The 24266-nt window shown below is 46.6% G+C and overlaps 1 protein-coding gene across 1 annotated transcript in view; it reads left to right on the top strand.

The window, feature by feature from the left end:
• Nucleotides 1–24266, top strand: part of LOC144158463 (uncharacterized) — a 33968-nt gene that overhangs the window by 5777 nt on the left and 3925 nt on the right. Inside the window, exons 2-5 of the mRNA XM_077689343.1 lie at nucleotides 1063–1227; nucleotides 1289–1354; nucleotides 9749–9875; nucleotides 20518–20694. Coding sequence (XP_077545469.1) covers nucleotides 1131–1227; nucleotides 1289–1354; nucleotides 9749–9875; nucleotides 20518–20694 — 467 coding nt within the window. The 5' untranslated portion in view covers nucleotides 1063–1130. The remainder of the gene's footprint in view (nucleotides 1–1062; nucleotides 1228–1288; nucleotides 1355–9748; nucleotides 9876–20517; nucleotides 20695–24266) is intronic.

The raw sequence follows: 24266 nt of genomic DNA, 5'->3' as shown, positions 1-24266 counted from the left end.
GCTACAAGGTTTCCCAACTGCATGCTGTTTGCTATTTTTACAGCCTCTTCAGAAAGCAGCTGGTTGCTATTGGCGCGTCCCCCGCTTTTCTCGCGCTCAAACAGCGCATCGTCCATGTCCTCCCTGAATACTGGTGTGCCATGAGCTCCCGTCGAAGTTTTGCTTTTCCAAAGCTTTTCTGCAGGAGATTGTCGAAATTCTTTTCCCCGCTTTCGGTCGAGCTTGAATTTTCGAGAAATCTGGTGCACGTTCTTTCTGTGCTCTCGATGCCATCGGATCACCTCAATTTTCTTTGCAACTGTGTAGGAAGGCATGACACCGTCAAAACAAAGAGGCAAATGACGCGTAGCATTTGGGATGCAAAGTAGAAAGACTGAATTGGATTGGATTCTTAGACTGGATCCGGCAAGTGAGCATCGCATGGGCGCAGTGCGTGATACTGTGCGGGGTTAGGGAGGGGCACGCTTTCCTGCAGTGGCGCGGAAATTTGAAATTAGCATTGAAGTTGGAAGGGTGCGCTTGCATGGGTGGGGCATGGTATCTATTCATCTGGCAGATGTGAAACTGGTAATTGGCTTTCAACCAATCCTTTTAGTGTTTCATGTGTATAAATTTATCTGAGGTTGTGTTTCGTAGAGCAAGCTACACTACGCTACCTTAGGCAGTCTTCGCGGGATGACCAGATTTGCCCTTGAGCACTAGAAGTTAAACACCCCTTCCCCAAGCGCCCGGCATAGAGCAGTGGCTTGATGATGGGGAGAGATAGGCGGCAGATGAGAGGCCGGCGAAGAGGGAAAGGAGATGTGCGTGGGATGTGGCGGAAGAAGGCAAGGAGGCCGCTGCCGCAGCAATGAGCAGGCGCCACGAAGGAAGGCCATGTGCAATGCAGAATCGTGTGTGATAGACGAAGACGAACATCCAGCTGTAGTTCCTCGTACAGCGGTAAGGCTTAAACAATGCTGTGAGGTGAAGAAGAGGAAAAACGATACTTTTCCATACAGCCTCGCTACTTTCAACTCTTACGCATTAGTGTGAGCTGCCTTTATTTTTTTTTGCTTCCAGAAGGCACAACACCGACAGCAGGCATATTGTGTGCAACATCTGGGACGCCCGAGGTCTGCGTTACAGCAATGTCTGTGGGTGCAGCCTCCAGCCGGAGCCAAAAGACGCAAACCACCGTATCCTGTAGCCAAAAGACGCAAGCCACCATTCCTACAAGTGCCAGAGGTACTTCCCTAATTCGATGTTGCTGCCAGTCTTTGCATTATGGACTGAATTTTCTTTGCAGGTACACAGTGTGCTCTGACTTCTTTGCTCACCACTGCAAGCTCCCAAACCGAAAAGGGATTTCAAGGTTAGAGTTCATGTTTTTTCTTCTGATATGAGCATTGTAGTGCACAGTAGGAACACTGATTAAAAAAACATTTGTGTTACACTTTTTTCATCCTTTTTTATGCTTCATCCATGGTTGTGTCAGAAAGCTTTGAAGTTTTATCGTTTGTGAAGAATATAAATCATTCGAAGCATGCCACTGATATTATGAGGTTGGGAAACAAGATGTGTCCATAAAGTGCTCAGTGTTCACACGAGCAGATGTAAAAATTTCAGGCTACTGATTACAAATCCTAAGACTGATATTTTTACCCATGAACAAAATAATAAGACTTGCAAGTGTTCCTTCATGTCAACAGTTTCCATCCCAAAGTTACAAAAAAAGAAAGGTTTCAATTTATTCATTATGTAAAATTTGCATAGTCTGGCCTGCTATATAGAACACGAATGAATGAATTTATTGTTAGTATGGAAAAAAAGTCCACCAGCAGACGTAGTTTGTCTCACGTAAGGGTCGACACTGTAACACCTGCTGGTGTGGGGATGAGAGAAACAGGCAGGCAGGAAAAAGATATGAGAGAGGATACAAACATACATAGGGTTGTTTGTTTTCGGGATTTAGATTTTTTTAAACCAGCGGGTAAAAATCTGGTACTAGTTTTTGAACTGATAATCAGGGAAGAATCAATTTCTTTTGAAAAGCATTCCCAAATTTGTTTTTTTTTCGGGTTAACTCTGCAGATGTGCTGTGTAATACAGTCAGTTTATTTTGTTAGAAGGTGTCATGAGCTTCTTTAATGCATCAAAATTAGCGTTTGTTTCAAGCTGTTAATTGGGGCACATCAGGGTTTTCTAGCAAATACTCTCCGAAGTTGGGGGTTTGTTTTGAATGGATCAGTAATGACATTGAAGAGCATTGATAACTTCTAAGAAATGAAATATTCTATTCACGAAAAGCTGGTCACCAATTTTTTAGCATCCTTGTTTACGTAAATCATCACCTGCACGCGCAACATGTCAGTCTCCATTTGAGACCTATCTGATCGTTGAACGTATCTCGCCAGCTGGGAGAAATTTCTCTCGACATCACAGCTTCCATTGATTTGCTAGGCACAATTTCAGTGCAGCATTTGCAAGCCTGGGGTAGCGAGTGGTAGAGTCATGCCAATGCTCAATGAGTTCTAAAGCTGTCTTTGTGGGGCTTGCTTGTTGGGTTGAGATCAGTACTGGTTGAGATCAGTGGAGTGTCAACCCACAATTGTGCAGATCGATACTTTGAAAGAGTCCATTTGGAAAGAAATTGGGTTTAACCCGATTTTCCCAAAAGATGTTTCGGGCGTAACAATATAATCCACCCATCTGAATTTTGCCATCCTGAAAGCTTTCAATTTTTATTAAAGAAAGTGTGGGAAAAGGCATGGAACTTTCTCAGAGCAAGCATATTTTGTACACCTGTGAACGATGCGGTGATGCACATAATTTCACTGTCAAGGGTGACTGCAGCCGTTAAGCTAACATAAACCCTACAAACAAGAAGCCCTACGACATATCAGCTCAGCTTTTTTACTATTTTTATTTTAAATTAGTGCTGTGTACTCATAATTGCTAGTGTAACTGCTTGAACCGAGACCCTGTTGACGTTAAAAACTGGTAACAAAGGAAGCATTGACTCGTGCTGGTTCATTATTGCACCCTCTGCACTGATAAACCCACACATCCTTGCTCTAGAAAAAAAGAAGCAGAAGTTGTCTCTCTACCTCACAATATGCATAACCCTAGCATTGAACAAGGCAGGCATTCATGCACACTGCGAGGAACCACCGTGGGTTCGAGCTATTTGAGCACGCTCACGATACTGAAACGCCGTCGCGCCAACTTAACACCGCCTCTGTTGGGCAGGTGGAGAAAGGGGCGACAAAGGAATATGCCCAGGGTACGAAGGGAAGACGTTTATTTTATACTAACATTCTAGCCACATATTTTACAGTCCCAATTACACAATTTACAGTACCGGTACGTACTTCCCGTTAGGTGAAAGGGGCGATGGGGCGCCACGCACAAGTGCGCACGTTTCGTCGGCGCAGAGCCAGTGGGCTCTTCTGTCAGGGCAAATTCCGGGGTGCGCGCACATTGTGCGCGCGTGCATCGTTGTGCTGGCCGGATCGGCTCGCAGCAGCGAGGGAGACGGGGCCCATTCGCTCACAGGCGCGTACCGCACGGCGTGATCGTCGAGTGTTAGGTACGGCCTTACTATAGGCAAGCGTAGGGGCAACAGGAGCAGCCTTAGGCACGGGCCGCAGCCGGAACGGCTCGTGGGCTTTCGCCGGTGCAACAGGGTTGCAGCCAGCTGGTAAAGAAAGCGTCACATACCTTCGGCCAACGCCTTCGGCGTCCTGGAAGCGTCTCCCCGAACGGACCCCCGCGCAGGGCGTGCGTTCGCGTCCCCGGCGAGAGTCGGGTTCGGGCATCGTTCAAACGGACCAATGAGGTGAGGTTAGCTCCACTACCAGGGCGGAGCGCCCGCTGCGTGACAGTGTTTTATCGCCGCAACGGTCTCTGCAGGCTTCACCTCACGCAAGAGTTTGAGAGACGGCTCGGCTCTACGCAGTGGCGCCAAGACGAGCCGGAATTTTGGAGGAGAGAGGGGAAGAGCGCCGCGTAATGACAAACCCAGTGATCGCGCAATGGCTAGGGCGTCAGGATCCCCACACTCCCCTCTCCTTAAATGGCCTCGCCGGTCTGAGAAGAGTTGACCGGCCATCGCCCAGGCAAGCAAAAGACGGCGATGTGGTCTCTCTACCTCACAATATGCATAACGCTAGCTTTGCACAAGGCAGGCATTCATGCACACTGCGAGGAACCACCGCGGGTTCGAGCTATTTGAGCACGCTCACGATACTGAAACGCCGTCGCGCCAACTTAACACCGCCTCTGTTGGGCAGGTGGAGAAGGGGGCGACAAAGGAATATGCCCAGGGTACGGAGGGAAGACGTCTATTTTATACTAACATTCTAGTCACATAATTTACAGTCCCAATTACACAATTTACAGTACAAGTACGTACTTCCCGTTAGGTGAAAGGGGCAATGGGGTGCCACGCGCAAGTGCGCACGTTTCGTCGGCGCAGAGCCAGTGGGCTCTTCTGTTAGGGCAAATTCCGGGGTGCGCGCACGTTGTGCGCGCGCATCGCCGTGCTGGCCGGATCGGCTCGCAGCAGCGAGGGAGACGGGGCCCATTCGCTCACAGGCGCGTACCGCACGGCGTGTTCGTCGAGTGGTAGGTACGGCCTTACTATATGCAAGCGTAGGGACAACAGGAGCAGCCTTGGGCACGGGCCGCAGCCGGAAGGGCTGGTGGGCTTTCGCCGGTGCAACAGGGTTGCAGCCGGCTGGTAAAGAAAGCGTCACATACCTTCGGCCAACGCTTTCGGCGTCCTGGAAGCGTCTCCCCGAACGGACCCCCGCGCAGGGCGCGCGTTCACGTCCCCGGCGAGAGTCAGGTTCGGGCATCGTTCAAACGGACCAATGAGGTGAGGTTAGCTCCGCTACCAGGGCGGAGCGCCCGCTGCGTGACAGTGTTTTATCGCCGCAACGGTCTCTGCAGGCTTCACCTCACGCAAGAGTTTGAGAGACGGCTCGGCTCTACGCAGTGGCGCCAAGACGAGCCGGAATTTTGGAGGAGAGAGGGGAAGAGCGCCGCGTAATGACAAACCCAGTGATCGCGCAATGGCTAGGGCGTCAGGATCCCCACAAAGTTTTGAAGAAATTGTCTTAACGAATGGACCATTAAGATCAATCAAATTCTCAGGGAAGAAGGTGTTTACTATGCAGAAGTAAACTTGAAAGAGGTGGATTCTGTATTCTTTGTTCTACTGTATCCACTGGATGCACTTTCACTAAAATTGAGTCAGCACTTCTTTACAGTTGTCGGCGTATTTGTTCAGGTGGATCATACGAGCTGTGTTTCGGGTTCTGCTTAGCGGATTGGCTATGGGCAAAATGAAATGTGATAAAGAGATGCTAGGACAAGTGGCAAGTGCTGTGATGAAATGCTCTTTTTCTTTTTACAAAAATCATTTTTAGCAGTGACGTCGTTGGAGTAAGCTGTTGATATTGCTAGTTATCAAGTATTTCCCATTCTATTAGATTTAGTAGCTTCATTGAATCACTGAAAAAGCGGGACAGATCCAAAAAATACCACTGGTGCTGATCTTGTCCAGGTCTAATTAGAGCACAGAAAAAAAACAGGTGAGGTAGCAGTACAAAAGACTCAACAAAAGAAGTGCACATCAACACGAAAGTTTTGATGAAAAGTTGTTAGCTGAAGGAAGTGACAGAAAGCGTTAATGGCAAAGTACCCCCATGCATAGAAAGGAAAGCAAAATTTACGTTCATCGTCAAGAAAATGCTCTCAATTCCATTATCAGATTGGCTAACAGGAGTCCAACACACAAAAAGGGTTACCTTAGGCATAGCAAACGCAAGAAACAGATTGGTAGTTTATAACTGGTGATCCTTCTTTCAGCAATCTCAAGTGTTTTGTGTTTGGTCAGTCGAAAAATCCTAGGCGCGTATGACTGTGATCTCAAAACCGTCAATGGTCAACTACCAACGGAATAAGCACTACATATCCTTATCCTCATCACCAGTTACCATATGGTTTAATTGCACTATGTTAAAATCATGCACCCCTCTGTTTAAGTATGAAAATGGCTGAACGCAAAGCTTTCTTGTGAGGGATTCTTGGTTGTCGGTTGAGTTTGGACTGTACTTGTCGAGCTATGACTCGCACGCAGTTTGGACTTTTGATTAGAGCGACTCTGACTTTGACCTTTCGTTATATTATTTTGCACAAAAAAGGGTTCGCATTGAACCAACGGCGTTGGATGGAGGGCTGCACTAATTTTCTCATTTTGCATGTTCATGCATACCTCTGCAGCTTCAAATTGCTTCAGCCATGTCGGTTCGATGCAGTCAGATAGACATCAGCTTTACAAAGCGTGGGACTAAGGTTCTATTCCGGCCAGAGGGAGTGTTCTTTTTTTTTTTTTCACTTTACCCACAATCATCATCAGAGAAAGTTGGCTTTCTAGCAGTCTAGCAGTGCGTTCTGTGGCTACGGATGCCATCAATGGGAGAAAGAGTATCACTTACACGCATGTTTCATGCAGGCATACCATGAAACGTACAAGCGTGTCCTTCACATGATGCACACTGCGTAGCGATTGTGTTTGCCGGTCATGAAGTGGAAGTGTAAAAAATTAAAGAAAAAAACTATTTGTAGAGAAAGATCAAACTAAGTATTTTGACAGTTAACCATGCCAAAACTCTGCAAATTCACCATGTGAGTGTAACTACACTGGCCTTCTTTGCTCAACTACCTGCCACAGTTTTTGGGAAGTCTCCGCGAAACGGCATATAGTTGAACACGGATACGTTGAACTTTAAGGGGATTGCCAAATAGTTCGATATATCGATAATCCGAAATAATAAATATGCCCATCTGAAGCTTATCCAAACACTTCGCACATCACTCAGAACTATTTAGTCTTCACAAACAATAGCTTACCGGGTTCCTCACAGCACGGAAAATTTGACCCGCAGCGCAAAGACCAACGCACTTTATTTAACATGAAGAAATTCTGTGAGATTCATTTGCTTCTTTTTGTGCATCATGAAGTTTACCAGATTGTCTTCAAGCTTACTGACGATGTCCCAAATAACAAAATCCGGTATTGTACACTGTGCCACAACAGTGGCTAATTTGAACACTGACGCAAGCTCATCCTCAGTATAGGCGCCATGCTGAGTGGCGCTGCTGCTGTCGAGTTCTCTTTTTACACAATAATGCAACAATAAAATGAAGCAGCAGCCTTTGGCAGTAAAATGATGTCACATTATAAATAACACAAGCTTTCACACTGTTTTTCCTTTATTCTGAATCGCAATCGAGGTTTTTTGTGCTGTCTGGCCACACTGGTTTATCGCTCGCGCTGGTGCTCAGAGTATGGAATTATTGCATCTTCATATCACGATTTAAGTTCACAAGAAGTAAACCAAGTCCCACAAAAAGAATATTTCGTTTGTGTAAAATACACCAGTAATGTATTTGCTTATGCTGACTTGGTACGATGTGCACAAGAGTGCTAGAAATGGCATTTGAGAGCCCTAAATGTCTTTCTCGTGCTCATTTGGCTCGAATGTCATTTGAGTCGAATGGCATTTCAAAGCCCAGCGGCGCAGCACAATTTTGCATTTGAGTCAAATGACATGTGGTTCAAATGACAGCCGGACGATTGTGTAGCAGGGGTATTAGACTGGTGTCTCTTCTTACGCTGCAGTTTTGTTTCATATGTCCACTATCCCTGTGGTGAGTGGATTTCACAAGCAGTAAAACATTGTCATACTATTCTTGCAAGCAAAGTAAAATCTCGTAAATAAAGCTGAGTGTATCGCTCAAGCCACACTGTATGAAAAAAAAAAGAATGCAGTAGCTAATCATTCTCTTTTTTGTTTCATTTAAAGCCACGGCCCACCGTGCTTTTTCAATAATTTGAGGTAGGTGGCAGGGAGAGGGGGATCATGACTTCAGATAATGTGGTAATTTGTATGTAGGTGTCATGGGCCACCTTCCAAATCTGGGTTGCTTTACCTGCTTTCCGAATCAGTTTACAGCTTAAGTCCCTAATGCTCATCAGGATGCTGATTTAATTATGGTGTCATTTCAGTTCGGGATGTTTAAGTGGCAATAGCGAAATGTGCTGCTGACCTCACATATAGGAACACGCTGTCTATAGTAGAAGAGATTTCTAGTAGCTTTTTGGTAAACATCCTTGAAGTTTACCCAATGCTTCGTTAGCATTCGCATACTTGTGTCTTGTGCTCTCACTTATGGCGCTAGCTGATATGTTTTCAGAGACTCTTAGGCTTCAGTGTACAAAAACAGGATAATTCACAATACAAGACTTGCATTAGTTGATATGCATATCCCAGTTACAGGCATTTTCTTGCGAAAAATGTTGGGATTTGAGATACTGACAACTAGAGCACTGCACGTGCCCAGGCTTCCCTGAAAGCCTGACCCCATCCCTGCCTGGGTTCACTGTCATAGGTCTGGGCTAGGTTCAGCCTTTAAACTGAGGGCTCAGGCCAAGCTCGCGCTTGAATCCATAGCCGTGGGCTGAACTCAAAACCACTCACAAAAGGGGTCTAAGACCGGCCTTCGAGGACACCTGAATGGGTTGGATTGCATGAGCGAAGGGATTTTGTGTAAAGCTAAGGTGACACGTGCAATTGCAAAGAGAAGGCATCCTGTACATCTTAACAAAGAAAATAGTAAAACTCAATATGTTTAATTTTTTTGCACCGAAATGGACATTGTATCTTTGTGGGTAAAACTAAACTACACCAAAAACGCACTCTTCAAAACATTTTTGTACATCTTAGCAAAGAAAATAATAAAACTCAATATGTTGAATTTTGCTTTTTTTAGTGAAATGAATTTTGCTTTTTTTTAGTGAAATGAACATTGTTTTCTTGTGGGTAAAAATAAACTACACTAAAAAAGCACTCTTCAAAACATTTCTTTGTTACCGCTCTTGTGGCTGCACAATTACCACTCCTGATAAAATATTATTGGAGTGGTTCCCAGAAGTATTTTTTCTACTTGTGACTTTTTATTTGGGACGCTTTCGAATTTGCTTGTTTGCTGGTATATATTTATGTATGATTAGTGCAAGTTCTTGCACAATAAGGCAAACATAAAAATAGGTTGTGGTACAGATTGTTAACATCTCCATGGGCAAAATGAATAGTTATACACTGCAACTGACTAGGCCATGAGAAAGTGTTACTTACACATAGTCTTCAGTCTCTGTATATAAAAAAAAGCTATTTGAAGCCCGTGCTCCCCTTCGCTGATCCTACAGAGGAGTAAGCTGCATTTCCTTTACTTATCCCTTGTGCAGTGAGAGAGTTAAGGTTCCTTTTCATAAACGTCATGATTTTGAGCTTTCTTGCTGGTGCACAACCAAATATAATAAACACATTTCCTTTAACATCTAAGCGTGGGCCTGGTGACACACACACGGCTCCTTTCTAGGCTTTTAATTAAATCACCTGGTGCAGATCGGGCAGAACTACAGACTGCAGCACAGGCTGGGCCTGGCCTGGGCTCACTGATGGACGCCAGTGCCCCGGCAAAGCCAAGTGTTTCGAAGCTTGAGCCCTTGTCAGGCTTGAGCAACATAAACTGGGCTCTAGCTAGGCCTGGGCCTCAAAGTCAGGATTGTGCAGGGCTCCACTTACAACTAAGGGCTTGCAGTGAAACTGGGTACTGCCAGAAGGAAGTGAGATATTACGTGATGATTGTGCATCAGTCATTGCCTTTATCTGCTCTGACCTTTGATTTTTTTCAGTTCAGGATGTGGACAAAGATCATGCTTGTGTCTTGGAGAAATTCTCTGCTTCAGGAGATGGTTTTGATGTTGTGGTAAAAGATGGTCTGCACACGTGCTCCTGCCGCCCATGTTTTGGCAACACAGGGTAGGTTGCAATGCTTGCAGTGCATTTTGTAGAACATGCACTGTGGTAATCCCGGGCCTAAAACAGGCATTCATTTTGCTGAATGCAGATCTGCTGCCTACACGTTAATGCTTAGAAAAATAGAGAAAACAGATTTTATTAGAATTTACTTAGGTCACGGATACACGTGGCGTCAGGTGTGAATTGGGCAGCAAAGTTGATAGCTTGAGTGACGAGGGCAGTTTGCACGCCTGCATACAGGCTGTGCGTTGCCACTTCCCACTGCTCGGATTTTGAGGGCAGGCCCTTATTTATGTGAGGTAAATTGGTTGGGGCACCGTCTAGGGGCAATCAGGGGTTGTATACTGACGGCTGAAGGTGTGTTAGCCTTGGGGGGTTTAGGAAGGCAACACAGGGTGCTTAGAGCATCAAAGGATATACACAGATTTACTATACTCTTTTAATATCTTATTAATAAATAGTCACTCTTTAGGCCTGCTCTTAAAAGGCTGGTGAAGAGCTTTTCAAAAAAATTTTGATGGGGGCATTACTTTATGGTTTTCTTGACCCTGAATTCAAAAAACATGTTTATTTTCTGTGTAAATACCCCCAAACCATCTTTTTTTTGTCAAAACAAACGACTCTTTCCCGGGGGCATGGCGAGAGCCCTGGCTGCCTTTCGCGATTGGCTGGCGGCAGATGACGTCATATTCGGAAGTGCAGGCGCTGCGGTGACCGCTCGGCCTGAAGAACTCGTTCTGTTCCCGTTCATGTACGGGCCAGAAAGTCCTCTGGTAAATGGAAGTCACACAATCCTTCCTTAGTATAGGAGAGCCTGAGGGAAGTATAAACGTAACAAGTTGGCTTGCGACAAGCTTTAGAAAGGGGTTCTCCCCCAACGGCTCATGGCCGACTTCTGTTTCTCGGATGCAGGGAAGTTGTGCAGATATTGGTTCGCCGTTTTCACTACCAGCACTAGTCACAATTCCTAACACAATTTTTCAACACACCATCATCCCCTTCCTCGCATGTGTAACTTAGTTTTTACGTTTGGACAGGTTGTAACAAGCTATGTGCACCGGCCCGCGATGCGCGCCAGCAGCAGCTAGTGAGCGGCCGGTCGTCGCGTCGCGCGGAGGTGCTGGGGCCGGGTCGCTGCGCGGCTGGTCAGCGGAACCTGGCATTGCTGCACATAGGCAGTTTTAGGATAGGGGAATCTAACGTTGGTGGCCACCAAAGTGTAGAGGAACCCAAACGCAGTACACTGGCCCACGACAAGCTTTAGAAGAGCGCCCTCCCCAACAGCTCCAGCTGGCTTGGATTGCACGGATCGCTTCAGATGTTGGGAAGTTAAGGCTTAGCACGGAAGCCGATATTTTGTCGCTACTATCTGTACAATTGCGAATGACTATCTTTATACAGTTTTTCACCACACTGTCATCCCCTTTCTCGCATGTGGAACCATATTTTCATGTTGACAGTCATTCTAGCGATCGGTGCTGTGTTCATTCTTGCGCGCAGGTAGCGCTATCCATCGGCCTCTCGCCGCATCTTCTGCTCGGGCAGGTGCATTAGCCCGTCGACGAGCCTCCGCGACCGGTCGGCGCTTCGTATGGCGATACAAATTCGATCACCTCCTTCAAAATCACCTTGGATGACAATTCCTAGCGCAGTTTTTCACCACACTATCATCCACTCTGTGGCACGTTTACCTTGCTTTTCGTGACTGCCTTGTTTCTGGACAGCAGCGAAGAGCGGTTGCTGCTGCAACATGTGCGGTTCGAACCGCATCGTGTGCCGTATGGGAATGCACCACCGGTGAGTGTGCGGAGCGCTCCCACACGCAGAAAATGCTTCATGCTTACCAGCTTGCTTGATTTCTTCTTAAAATCTACCTTCTTAGCTAAGCTGTCGTCATAGCTAACAATGTTGTTCGGGAAACTGAACAAGAAGCTCGGGAAACCAAGAGCGCTGCGGTCCCACAAATTTTTGAATCCCCTAATAATAATGGATGAGGAACTTGGGGCACCTCCGTAGTTGTTTGAGCACGACGCTTCGCGTATGAAGCACAGAGCACCCGACGACACGGCAGGCCACGACTACTGGTGAAGGCAATGTAGCCAGCCACGGGCGCTCGGGTAAGAAATCTCTGGTATCTAGGAGTCGCTTTAGGGAACCTCTAAAAGCACAGTGGCATAACGGGTAAAAATCAACGGCGAAGAAACTCTGGACAATAAAGATAAAGGGCAGATTACACGCACGTTTAATTCGGAACTTCGCCCGCAAAACGAGGACACAGCGAAGTGTCGGTGCACGCCGCTGGCCATTCCGAATATGACGCTACTTCCGGTCGCTGCCTCTCGGTTTCTCGCTCTTCCGGCGATACGGGAGGGAGCAGTGGGTGGGGCGTAAAGTCAACTTTACCGACAAATACCTCTGTCCCCAAGCTAAAAATGACGAAAAAACTTTACAGGCATAAACTAACTAATGTATTAATTGCAAAAAATATATTTTTACCCCAATCTAAAAGCACTTCAGTAGCCCTTTAAAGGGGCCCTGCAGCACTTACCATCGATTACTTGGAATGTATTTTGCAGTAAAGTCTATTGTCGCAGCAATCTCCTCCCACAAGAATTATGAAAATCCGTTCACTATCACCGAAACTATGCGCGATGAGAAATTGCACATAATTGTTTCCTCTCAACTCAACCACGGAGAACACGACGAAAGCTGCACACTGTGCACTCTCTCCCGGCGAGGAGAACAACTTGCGGCATTCTTTTCGGCAGCCTTTGGTATATCACACGCCGGGGAGTTTTCTCCTTTTTTCCACAACGTGGAGGGGTCAATTTCCATTCTGGTGCCACAAAAAAAGCAGGCATGGCTGCCTGCCTGCAAGTGTGCGGTCAGGTTGGTAGGGCGTTTGTGAAGCAAATAAATGTTTGTTGTTGAGTGGTCTCATTGAAAGGGGAGTATGGAGTTCATCACTCAAACTCTGCATGCACTCAAAATGATAAAGAAACCTAAAACTGTGCGCACAAGTTCAGGCATGGAAGAGGTTGGTACACAGCACTGACGATACACTACTGCCTCAACCAAGAGATTCGTTGAAGTTGCTCTAGCTAGATTACGAATAGGCTACACACACAACACGCTCCCTCACTAGATCTCAGACCCTTGCGTAGCAGGTGTGGGGAGGGCCTGTCCGTAATTCACATTCTAGTTACATGCAAAGCACTCCTCACAACAAGACACAAACACTTCCCAGAACTATACAGGGTGTTCTAGCTATCATGCACCAAGATTTTAAAAAAGAGCAGTGGCGTTACTCGAACAATACCTAGCACCTAATGTTTCCAGTACAGTGGAGCAGCGTTCAGTAATTTTTTGGTAATGAGATTTTTAACTCGAGAAGCCCTAATAACTGAAATGTCAATGAGACACTTGTGGGTATCCACGAGAGGAGTCCTAACTGCAGTATTTTCAGTGACGAACTAATTGCGTGCTTATTTATTCTGACTGAAAAAGAAACCCTGCGAAATATGAAAAATACCTTGTGACAGCGCTCCCGCGCGCATCATGTGCCAGCACCCTCAAATAGACATTGAAAGCAACTGCGTTGCCCGTCACTCATCCGAAAAGACAGCGCATCACCTTGATAAGGATATGTATGGAAGAAACAGCAAGTTTCGCGGAACGCATACGTGAAATCAGGCACAAATTCTGTCACGATTTCTTCATTCTTTCTTTTTTTATTTCATTCTGGCTGAGACGGAGCCTGTTCGAGGGCATTGCTTTACAATGCGGGGGGGCCCCGTCACATAGTATTTTTATATTTCACGGGGTTTCTTTATCAGTCAGAATAAATGAGTACGCAATCAGTTCATTGCTGAAAACACTATAGTTAGATTCCTCTAGTGGGTACCCACAACTGTCTCATTGACACTTCAGTGATTAGGACAGCACTTCTTGAGTTAACTAATGAGTGCATGTTTATTAATAAATTACTGGCCACTATTCTACTGTACTGGAAACGTTATATGCTAGGTTTTGTTTGAGTAACCCCATTTCTCTTTTATAAAATCTTGGTGCATGATAGCTGGGACACCCTCTATAGGCAACACATTCCACTATACCGTGCATTTTTAGTGGATGATCCCACGATTTTTATGCAATGAACTTTTAAATTTCTTACTATAATCAAATTTTTACACCTCGTTTTCTATCACGCGTAGTTTTTTAAAACCTAATTTAAAACTTCAATGTGTTTTCCTCTAGAGTGCGTACTTCGTGAGAAAAAAATTAGCAAAGGTGGCGCTTGTGACATGAAATTTCCAGCGGCTGCAGTTTTTTCCACATTTGGGGCTTTGCGCACGCAAGGTTTCATCATTCTGACTAAAATTTGCTTTAAAGCAAAAAGTACACCAAAATGACAAATAGGTCAAAACAAATTTTGTGTTCTGCCATGAACAAAAAATTTAAAAAAATGTGAAATCGTGCCAGACACCACATTGTTGCTTTGACACCCCCTACCTGTGTATCTGTAACTGTGACCAACTTGTCAGTGATAAGTAATGTCGACTGGATTTTTATAAGCATATCCCTAAAATATTGCTTGTCTAGAAAAAATATACACAAAAAAAGATTGAGTGTTGCATTTTTCTTGTAAATAGTGTAACTTGGAAAATCAAAATGGAAAACAATCCAGTCTCGAATCTTTCAAAATTGAGAAAAAAAAGGCTCCTCAAGATTTTTTACTGCTGAAAAACATGATGCATCATTTTGTTTGCACCAAAGTTATAGGCGTCTGAAATCACGCTTTCGAGAAGCATGTCCACGCTGTATGATCCGCTACTCCCGCTGCTTTTCTGGCTTCGCGCTTTGATAAAAAAATTGGTCTAGCAGGTGATGCTATTTGTATCATTGAAGCATTGATTACCAAAGTGCATATCACCTACAGCCTTCCTCTAGGTTTGAAATGCATTGCAAAACAATCTCTAGTTCTGGGTGGGTGCTGTGCTTTAGTCTCATTGGTAGCACAGAAATAACAATACATAGTATTTGAGCCTTTCTGTATTCTGAAAAGACACTGAGAGAAAAAGTGAAAGAGGATATACAGTTTGTGAAGTTTAACAATAGAAAATTTATGTACGGTATTCGTGTAAATTTACGTCAGCCTTTACAGAGTTATTCTTGTGTTAATCACGTACTTGCTGTGCTTTTTTCATGAACAACAGAGATACAGAATCATGCTAATTATATTGTTACATGGCAGCAGGACAGACGGCACGAGTGATGAGACAGTCCAACGATGTATTCACAGCTTATTTATGTGGCGGCCAAGCCAGAGTCCGTGCAAGCAGCGCGCACCCGCAGATCTTCGTCGTCATAGGCTGGGATAACGGAGCCATGCTGCGTTGCCCTCTTCATCATCTTCTCGTGACAATATTGTCGGAGCTATGCTGTAGCAAAAGTTACCATGATCTGAAACTTTAAAGGGGCACTGACACAAAAATTTTGCATCTTGTTTTTTTTGTTGCGATAAGGAGCTAGTGACCTACTTATAACCTGTAGAAACCTCATTTGCTTCAGCGTGCGACGGTTGTTTAATTAAAGGGATTTTAAATGCGGCCAGTCGCAGTTTCGGTTTCAGCGAGTGCCGCGAAACGATGGATTTTGTGGATTTTGTGTGAACAAAGCTGACCACGTGACCGTCGGAGGGATATCACAGAGCAGAGCCGCCGTAGCACTGTCGAATCCGCATCGACGGCAGTTTCTGCGAATGCCCCCACGTACTGATCTCGTGAAGCGCCTAATTAAAAAGTGACCGTGGATGTGACGCAGGTGCTGCGAGTGCAAATGCTACCGCGGCTAAAGAACGACGCGCGACGCTCGAGACGGTGGGTGGCAAGACGCGCGCTGGGAGCAGCCGGCCGGTCTGCCTACAGGTCCGCCTACAGATGTGTTCGGCTGAGCACTGCGGCGGATATTCGAGTGCCGCTCTCGTAAGCGGTGCAGATGACAATTTTTAATGCAACCCGCCATCGCATCATTAACTCCTTTCTCACGTAAGCCACCATGGTCGGGACTTGGGGACAATTTCGTGCAGCGGTAACAAGCTATCACTCGAGCTACCTGCGCCGGCCTGGGCCACTTCGCGGCCGTGGCCGCCGCCTGCACAGCGACCGTGCGGCTAGCTCAGTGAGCTTTTCGTGCCTCCGGCGCGTTTTCGCATCCAATTGTAATAAACAGTAATAGAAACAGAGTGCCTGGAATCGCTGTAGAACTTTGGTCGCGGCCAGCTGCCCGATTAGCTGACGAAATCACGGCGCCTCCGCCGCCAACGATCGGGTCGTTCGTTCTCGAGAGCAGAAGCTCCGCCCTCCGGCCCTCCGATTGGAGCGGCGAGCCGCGCCAGCCGGCGCAAAACGCCGGTAGTGCGGAAGAGGCAAACACAAACTCGTGACGTGTTTGGATGTTGTTTATTTACAATTGCGCGTGGTCCTCTGCTGGCTGCTCGGTTGCGTTTCGCACACTTCAAAACTGATTTTAAATATGTTCTAGGCTGTATTCGCCGCTGATATTTTGCAGATTATGTATGTGTGTTCCCACCAATCTATCTCCGAAGTTATCTCGCCTTCAAAATTTTGTGTCAGTGCCCCTTTAAATGCATTTTGCTTTGTTTATTTTTTTGCAAGACCATGCTCTGACTTACGGTGACTTTGTAATGTTGTTCTTGGGCTAGGATGATAAGACTGGTACCATTGTATTTGTACTGAATTGATCTAGCAGGTGATGCTATTTTTATTAGTTTGTCTATGCTCACCTATTTGCAAAAATGAGTTAAGATTAGACAATTTTATACGAATTGTTGATAATAAATATTCACCTCCTTTATGCATTGCAAGTATTCAAAATGAGTAAAAATAGCATAGTCTGGCAGAGCAGACTTTCGGCATTATATCCGTACAAGTTATTGAGTTTGATCAAGCGAAATAGCTCGAACCCCCGTAAGAAATGCCTCAATAAGTTTTAAAGCATTGTATTTCATGAACAAATACAGCTATGTTAAAACCAAGTGCGTATTTGGGTACTAGTAGAGAGATTGGGTACTTGGCAGGGGACTTGCACAGTGTCCTGTACAGAGATTAGGGAGGCACTATAATGCTGTGAAATGGTGTTACATCTCCAAATGGCAATTCTGGCTGCTCCAAACCTGTTCCAAAAATGCTTTCTGGCTGCTCCAATCCTGCTACAAAAGGCACTTTTGCCAGCTCCCAGGAGTACTCCCAAACCCATGGGCCCTGTTCCACCCCTGGGAAAAAGAAAATGTGCACGTGTACACGAATTCGTTCTCTCATGGAATCGCACCACTGTGTTCTGTGCTCTTTGCCCCCAGTTGGACTCAACGATCATCATCATCAGTTTGGGTCATCACATTCTTGGTTTTCCAGGTTTAATTTTTTGCGAATTTGTTATTTAAGTAGTCGTTCATTCTACAGGCCTGTTTTACATTCACTCCTAAAAAAATGAAAAAACAATGTTTTAAATTAAAAAGTAAGAATGTCACAACCTTGCCCAATCATTCAGAAATGCAAAGAACTTCGAACAAGTTTTCTATTATGTTGGATAACCCAATTAAGCTTGTTAGAAGGTGAATGGAAAAAAAATTTTATAATAAAGGTTTCAACACATTACTTTAAAGTTTTTATGGTTTTATCACAGAAGATTTCCAGTTATGGTGCCACTTTTCATCAAAATCGGCAAAGACCTAAGAAAGTTGATTTTGAATCCTGGGTCCTGTATTAAAGGGGTTGTGAAGAGAAACTGCATTTGTCTTGCTTAATTTTGTCCGCTTGAACGACCTTTTGACAACATAAATCTAAAATATTTTCACAATTCATTGCTTCTTGAATTTAGGAGGCGCCGTTGAAATTCTCGTTTTGAGACGCATCGCAAGCGACCATGCGCGCACCATCGGTCGGCAGCGCAACTAGAATGACGTCACGCCAAGTACATTGGAGAGTTCAACGTGGCTGAATGTTCAATGTTCTTTGTGTATAATGTTCTGCAAAGCTGCAAACCCGATATTTTAAAAATAATGCATCCTTTATTCGTTGCCAAAAAACAGTTTTCTATCCGCGTGAGCGCTGCCGTGACAGCTTCAGTTGTCTGGCAACCATTGCAGCAGAACTCAGACCTCCTGGGTGTTTGTACAGTTTGTAGCCAGTTTCCCTGCCGAATTTCCCGTTCTTTTGCCGAATTTTCTTCGGAATTTTATCTTTTTGTATGAAATATCCCAAGACCGCTCAAGAAAAAAACAAGTGCCCCGTTCGCGATTCGAACTGGCGGCCTCCGGGCCAGCCTACGTTACGGTCAGCCTAGTCGGACACTTTATCCACTACACTATCGACGTGAGAAGCGCGCGGCGAAAAACTGCTGCATAAAAGCCTCTTCGCATTTGTAACCCAGAAGTCTGTCTTGTTTTCGTATATTCTGATCAACCCAGAGCTTTAACCGCCAACTTACTGTTGAGCGCTTCTGCAGCCAAATCAGAGCGTATACAATCCACAAAACAGCGTTAATAGCACTATTTATTGCGGGAAACAGGAAAGCAATCGTCGAACTGCGTGATGTTGGGACTCGGCGACTCGGCGCTGTATCGCTGCTTCTCGGTAGTTATTTTTGCGCTTGAGGAATGAACGATGGATTGGTTTTAAGTTTCGACTATTCGAAGTTCCTTGGGTAAACTTGTTTATGTAATAAACTCTCATTTTAAGCGTTCGGTCATGCATCTCGTCAGGTCAGAAGTTTCACATTCGCGCAACTCACATTACAGGCTACGTAAGACAGACGTCGGCAAACTTGTGCAAGAATATCGGCTAGCAAAACGACAGTTTAGACTCGTGGAAAACAGCGTAAACAGTTTACGAATGCCCAGTTTCGATTAAACGTGGTTACTTCTGCCTGCGTCACTCGCCGGCGTTGTTGACTGAAAGTTCGACCATGTTGATCAGTCGTATCAGAGATCAGACATCTCAGGCGTTGCGCTGCTGAGCACGAGGTCGCGGGTTCAATTCCCGGCCGCGGCGGCCGCTTTTCTGATGGAGGTGAAAAGCAAAAACGCCCGTGTGTTCGAGATTTCGGCGCCCTATAAAGATCCCCAGGTGGTCAAAATTAATCCGGAGCCCTCCACTACGGCACGCCTCATCGCCTGCGTTGCGTTGGTGCGTTAAACCCTTCAATCAATCAATCAGATCAGACGTCTCCCGTTCAGTTGCAGCGTGAGTTTCATCATGGCGCCGATGTTCTTTATCTGACCCTTTGCAAGCACGCTCTATGCCGACATATTGTGCAGACGAGGGAGAATTATGATTGGCTTCTTACTGACTTACTGAAACGTCACTTCACGAGTTGAGGAGGAAAGCCACGGTGAAACCGTAACTGCACATATTTACCTATTTTCCGATATCAGACGACGAAACGGGTATGCATTGTTTGTTTATCAAGGTTTCACGGTTATAAGTGCACACAACGCAGTTTTTTTGAAAATCTCTTTACGACTTATTTAAGACAAAGACATTTGACGGGGACTTGCAGCTTTGCATTATTATGCCTGAGAAGTCCTCTTGGTAGTGCTTTATATAAAGTCCAGTATCTGCAAATATTACGACACCAGGGACCTATACTATTTCCTGCCGCATGCCGAGCTTGTGGAGGTGGTCGCTGCGAAAAGAGCCCAGTGTTAATCCTTAAGCTTCCAAAATGGCTGCAGGAGTGTTGCTAATCTCTGGCATGCAGTTTTATTGTCCGCAAAATAGACATGCCCACCCAAATATTGGTTTCACACCTCAACAAGACGTGGTGCTCATGCATTCTTATATGTAGGAGATATGTGCGATCTTCTTTAACTTTTTCATTTGCAGCAGCCTTCAATTTGAGCTGAAATTTTCTCACTGCAACTGTTTTTGTAAATGATTTTTATGAGTTATTAGAATGACAATGTCAAATGTCTCGTTCCTCTTGAAATACGGGCTGAGAGGACAAGTCAGTTGTACATTGCCAGCTACAGACCTTAGTATTGATTGATAAGGTATTATAAAAGCACAACTTGAGGGTCGTCACACTGACAGAACGGAACTATTCAGGCACCCTGCATTTTATGCTGCAAGCTCCAGGGCCGAGGCTTTTATTACACAAGTAGGCAGTTAATTTTTGTAGAAGAGATTTTTAGGCAGTGTACTAAAGTTGCTTTGCATGCAGTTCTAGGCACTTGTCAAACATTTGATAACATATTTTTATTCAATTTTGTATTCGATTATTATTTAGGAAGATTACTTTGCATTTTTTATGCATGTATGTGAAGGCTTAATCAGTGCTTACTCATAAAAATTTAAATAACAGACTTGGAATGTGATCTCTGCACATAAGAACTACCACTGGTGTTTTTTAGTGTGTCAGTCATTCTGTGTGTTGGGACATTAAATGCTCTGTTAATATTGAGGCACCTTGGCCATTGGTTGACCTGTGGTACTGTGTGCCTGAATGTTGTACATTTTTTGGACACAAAACTGATTTGTTTGGTCATGTGGTTTGCATATATCTAGTTTTATTATGCTTGCACAGTTTATTCCAATACTGTGTCTCATTTTTTTCCACGTAGGAATTTTTGCACTGACGGCAAGAAAATTTTCTTTGGAGGGAAGCTGTATTCCTGCCTTTCCTGTGAACAGCCCAACCACGAGAACAATCATGCGGAGGGGCGTGCCACTACGACGCTTTACATCTGCACCATTTGCAAAAAAGCCTTCCGTAAAAGAGGCAGCCTGGACCAACATATTGCCGCGAACCATACATTGGGTTTGTTTATTTGTGTTTTGCTTTTACCGCCCGGCTGCGCCGGTCTGCGTTATCTCTGCGCCAAGGGAAGCGCGTGTTCCAGTCTTTCTTTCTGTGCCGCATGTGTTATCTGTTGTGATAGGGAGAGCATTCCGATCTAACGTGAACAGCCCAGAATAATCTTCTTGGATCTACTATGTTCTCGATGCGAATCGACGTTTCGAGAACCACGCGCGCCGAAAGATAAAAAGCCTGCAGTGCGGACGCCAGGGCATTCGATTCGACGACACTCGCCTGGGCAAGTCACTTTGTTGACCGCTGCTTCGCCGCCTCTGTATTCTTTTGAGTTGTTAGGGGAGCACAAGTTCGCTCCAATAAACGTGTTTCTCATTCAACACAACTGCATCGTCCTTGTCTTCGTGACATCTGGTGGAGGTGCTGGGTACGCACCCTTCATGCCCACTACAACCTCGAAAAGCCGCCAAGCCAGTCCAACAAGAGCCAGCCCCCGCCTGCAAGATTTACCGCCCGAGTTCGGTTTGATGCCAGAAGGGCCCAAGAAAAGGAACGCTGCAACCAACACCATGGTACAAGAAACAACGTCGCCAATCATGCTGCAGCAGCCCCGGGAACCGCCATCGTTCCGGGGAGCCCCTGCTGAAGACCCAGAGGAATGGTTGGAGAAGCTGGAGCGCGTGCGGATCTTCAACAGGTGGGACGATGAAGAAACCTTCCGGCATGTTTTCTTTTACTTGGAGGATGCAGCTCGAACTTGGTTTGAAAACCACGAGAGCGCCTTGACCGACTGGACGCAATTCAAAAGCGAGTTCCTTAAGACCTTCACGACCGTGGTGAGAAAAGAACGAGCTGCGATTTTACTGGAAACTCGAACGCAACACCCGAACGAAGGAGTCGTAATCTTCGTCGAGGAAATGAAGCGACTTTTTCGCCGTGCGGACCCAGGAATGACGGAGGAAAAGAAACTACGGTTTCTGATGCGAGGTGTGAAGCAAGAGCTCTTCGCGTGCCTTGTTCGCAACCCCCCCAAGACCGTGTCCGAATTCGCGTCTGAGGCCGCCGCGATGGAGAAGACGCTCGAAATCCGAACGAGGCAATACGACCGCCCAATCAATGCGCTGGTTTCGGAGACGATTGGTGCCAGCGCTATTAACTCCGACTCACTACGCGACACTATCCGCGCAGTGGTAAGGGAGGAGCTGCGGAAACTTTTCCCGATGACGTCACCAGAACCTCAAGTCACTTCACTGACCGACGTGATCCGGGAAGGAGTACAGCAGGCTTTGGGAACTTCTGTGCCGTCCGAAGCACCCCGCGAGCCCGAGGCTATGACCTACTCTGCGGCTGTTCGTCGACCTCGCCCTGCCCCAACACGCCGTCAAGAGGCCCCGCCGTACCGCCGCCCACTGTCACCCGCCCGACCCCCGGTAGCCCGAAACCAGACGCCGAGGAAGACGGACGTATGGCGAACTCCCGATAATCGTCCTCTGTGCTACCACTGCGGAGAGGCCGACCACATCTACCGTCGCTGCCCATACAAGAGACTCGGACTGCGTGGTTTCTCCGTCGACGCACCTCGCCCTCTCCCTGGCCAACGACCACGTGAGATCGACGAGTATCTATCTGAAACCAGCCGTGGCCCATCCCGTTTCAACCGCTCGCCATCGCCCTACCCGTACCAATCGCCGAACCGCCGTAGCAATGCTGACTTCTCACGTGGAAGGTCCCCCAGCCCACGCTGGGGAAACTAAAAGCAGCAACTTCGGGAGGTAAAGTTGCACAACGGCGGAAAAATGAAAACCCTCCAACGACGCAGCGACTCGCTGAAGACCATCATTCACGACATGCCCTCATCCCTACGACCCGACCCAGCCCTAACGAGTCTCCTGAACACGACGACAGCTACACGGCGCGACGCGTACCCGACCTGACCGAGACGTCCGTTGAGAAGACGACGACAACGACGATGCACACTGCCCGACCGTCAACACGTACAAGCAGAGATACGACGCCCCGACGAACCCGAAACTCGAGGAAGACTGCTTCTGACGTCAAGGTGTCCATCGACGGCTTTGACGTAGTCGCCCTCGTAGACACGGGAGCTGACTATTCGGTAATGAGCGGACCATTTGCGTCTAAACTGAAGAAAGTTATGACCAGATGGGACGGTCCGCACATACGCACAGCAGGAGGCCACCTCGTGACGCCAAGCGGAACGTGCACATCGCGCGTCACCATAGACGGCACAACGTACCCTGCGGCGTTCGTCATTCTGCCTAACTGCTCCCGCGACGTAATTCTTGGGATGGACTTTTTGATGGACAACGGGGCAATAATCGATCTGCAGACCAAGTCAATAACTTTTTTCCCCAATCACTCCATGACGCCGGAACCGAACCCCGAACGACGTGCTGCTGTAAGGATTGCCGATGATCATGTCACCCTGCCACCCCGCGCAAGCTTGATGGTCGCAGTCTACTGTGAAGATGCTGCTCCTGACGTCGACGCTATCGTAGACACTGATCAAAGGGTGCTTCTCGACCGTGGTGTGTCGGTCGCAAGAGGCATTGCGCACTTCAAGGAACACCAATCCCACATTCTGGTTACTAATTTCACCGAGGAGTACCAGCATTTAAACAAGGACGCGGCAATTGCATTCCTCGAAGAAGCGCAAGAAGCAAGTGACGTGATCGCGGTCGCCGACTTTGAACGCACACCCGTAGAAACCTTCAAGCTCCCGCAGCCCTTGCACGTGAATCCGGCGCTACCGCAAGAACAACGAAACAAATTATTGGCTTTGCTGCGTCGCTATAGCGAATGTTTTTCGTCGAGCGCAAAACTACGTCAGACCCCTCTAGCGAAGCACCGAATAATAACCGAAGATGGAGCCCGACCTACCCGACAGTCACCGTACCGCGTCTCTTCACACGAACGGGAAGCCATCCGGACTCAAGTCGACGACATGCTCAGCGACGACATTATACAGCCATCGAAAAGCCCCTGGGCTGCGCCCGTCGTACTCGTAAAGAAAAAAGACGGCACATTAAGGTTTTGTGTTGACTACCGGCGACTGAACAAAATCACGAAAAAGGACGTGTACCCCCTCCCCCGAATCGACGATGCCCTCGACCACCTCTGCCACGCGAAGTACTTCTCATCGATGGACCTGAAGACCGGCTACTGGCAAATTGAAGTGGACGAGAGAGACCGAGAGAAGACTGCATTTATAACCCCAGACGGCCTATACGAGTTCAAGGTGATGCCGTTTGGGCTGTGCACAGCACCAGCGACGTTTCAAAGAGTCATGGACACTGTGCTAGCTGGCCTTAAGTGGCACACCTGCCTCGTATACCTCGACGACGTAGTGGTATTCGCCCGGACTTTCGACGAACACCTTGCAAGGTTGGAGTCTGTACTCGAGGCAATTCGTACGTCGGGGTTGACGCTGAAGCCTGAAAAGTGCCGTTTCGCATACGAGGAACTCAAGTTCTTGGGCCACGTCGTCAACGCCGCGGGAGTCCTACCTGACCCGGCAAAAACTTCAGCTATCGCGAA

This window comes from Haemaphysalis longicornis, unplaced genomic scaffold (genome assembly GCF_048455015.1).
Source record: "Haemaphysalis longicornis isolate Haplotype H1 unplaced genomic scaffold, Haemaphysalis longicornis Haplotype H1 scaffold_10, whole genome shotgun sequence".
Classification (NCBI taxonomy): Eukaryota; Metazoa; Arthropoda; class Arachnida; order Ixodida; family Ixodidae; genus Haemaphysalis; species Haemaphysalis longicornis.
Note: the sequence above shows the minus strand (reverse complement) of the source record. Positions and strands in the feature narration are given on the sequence as shown.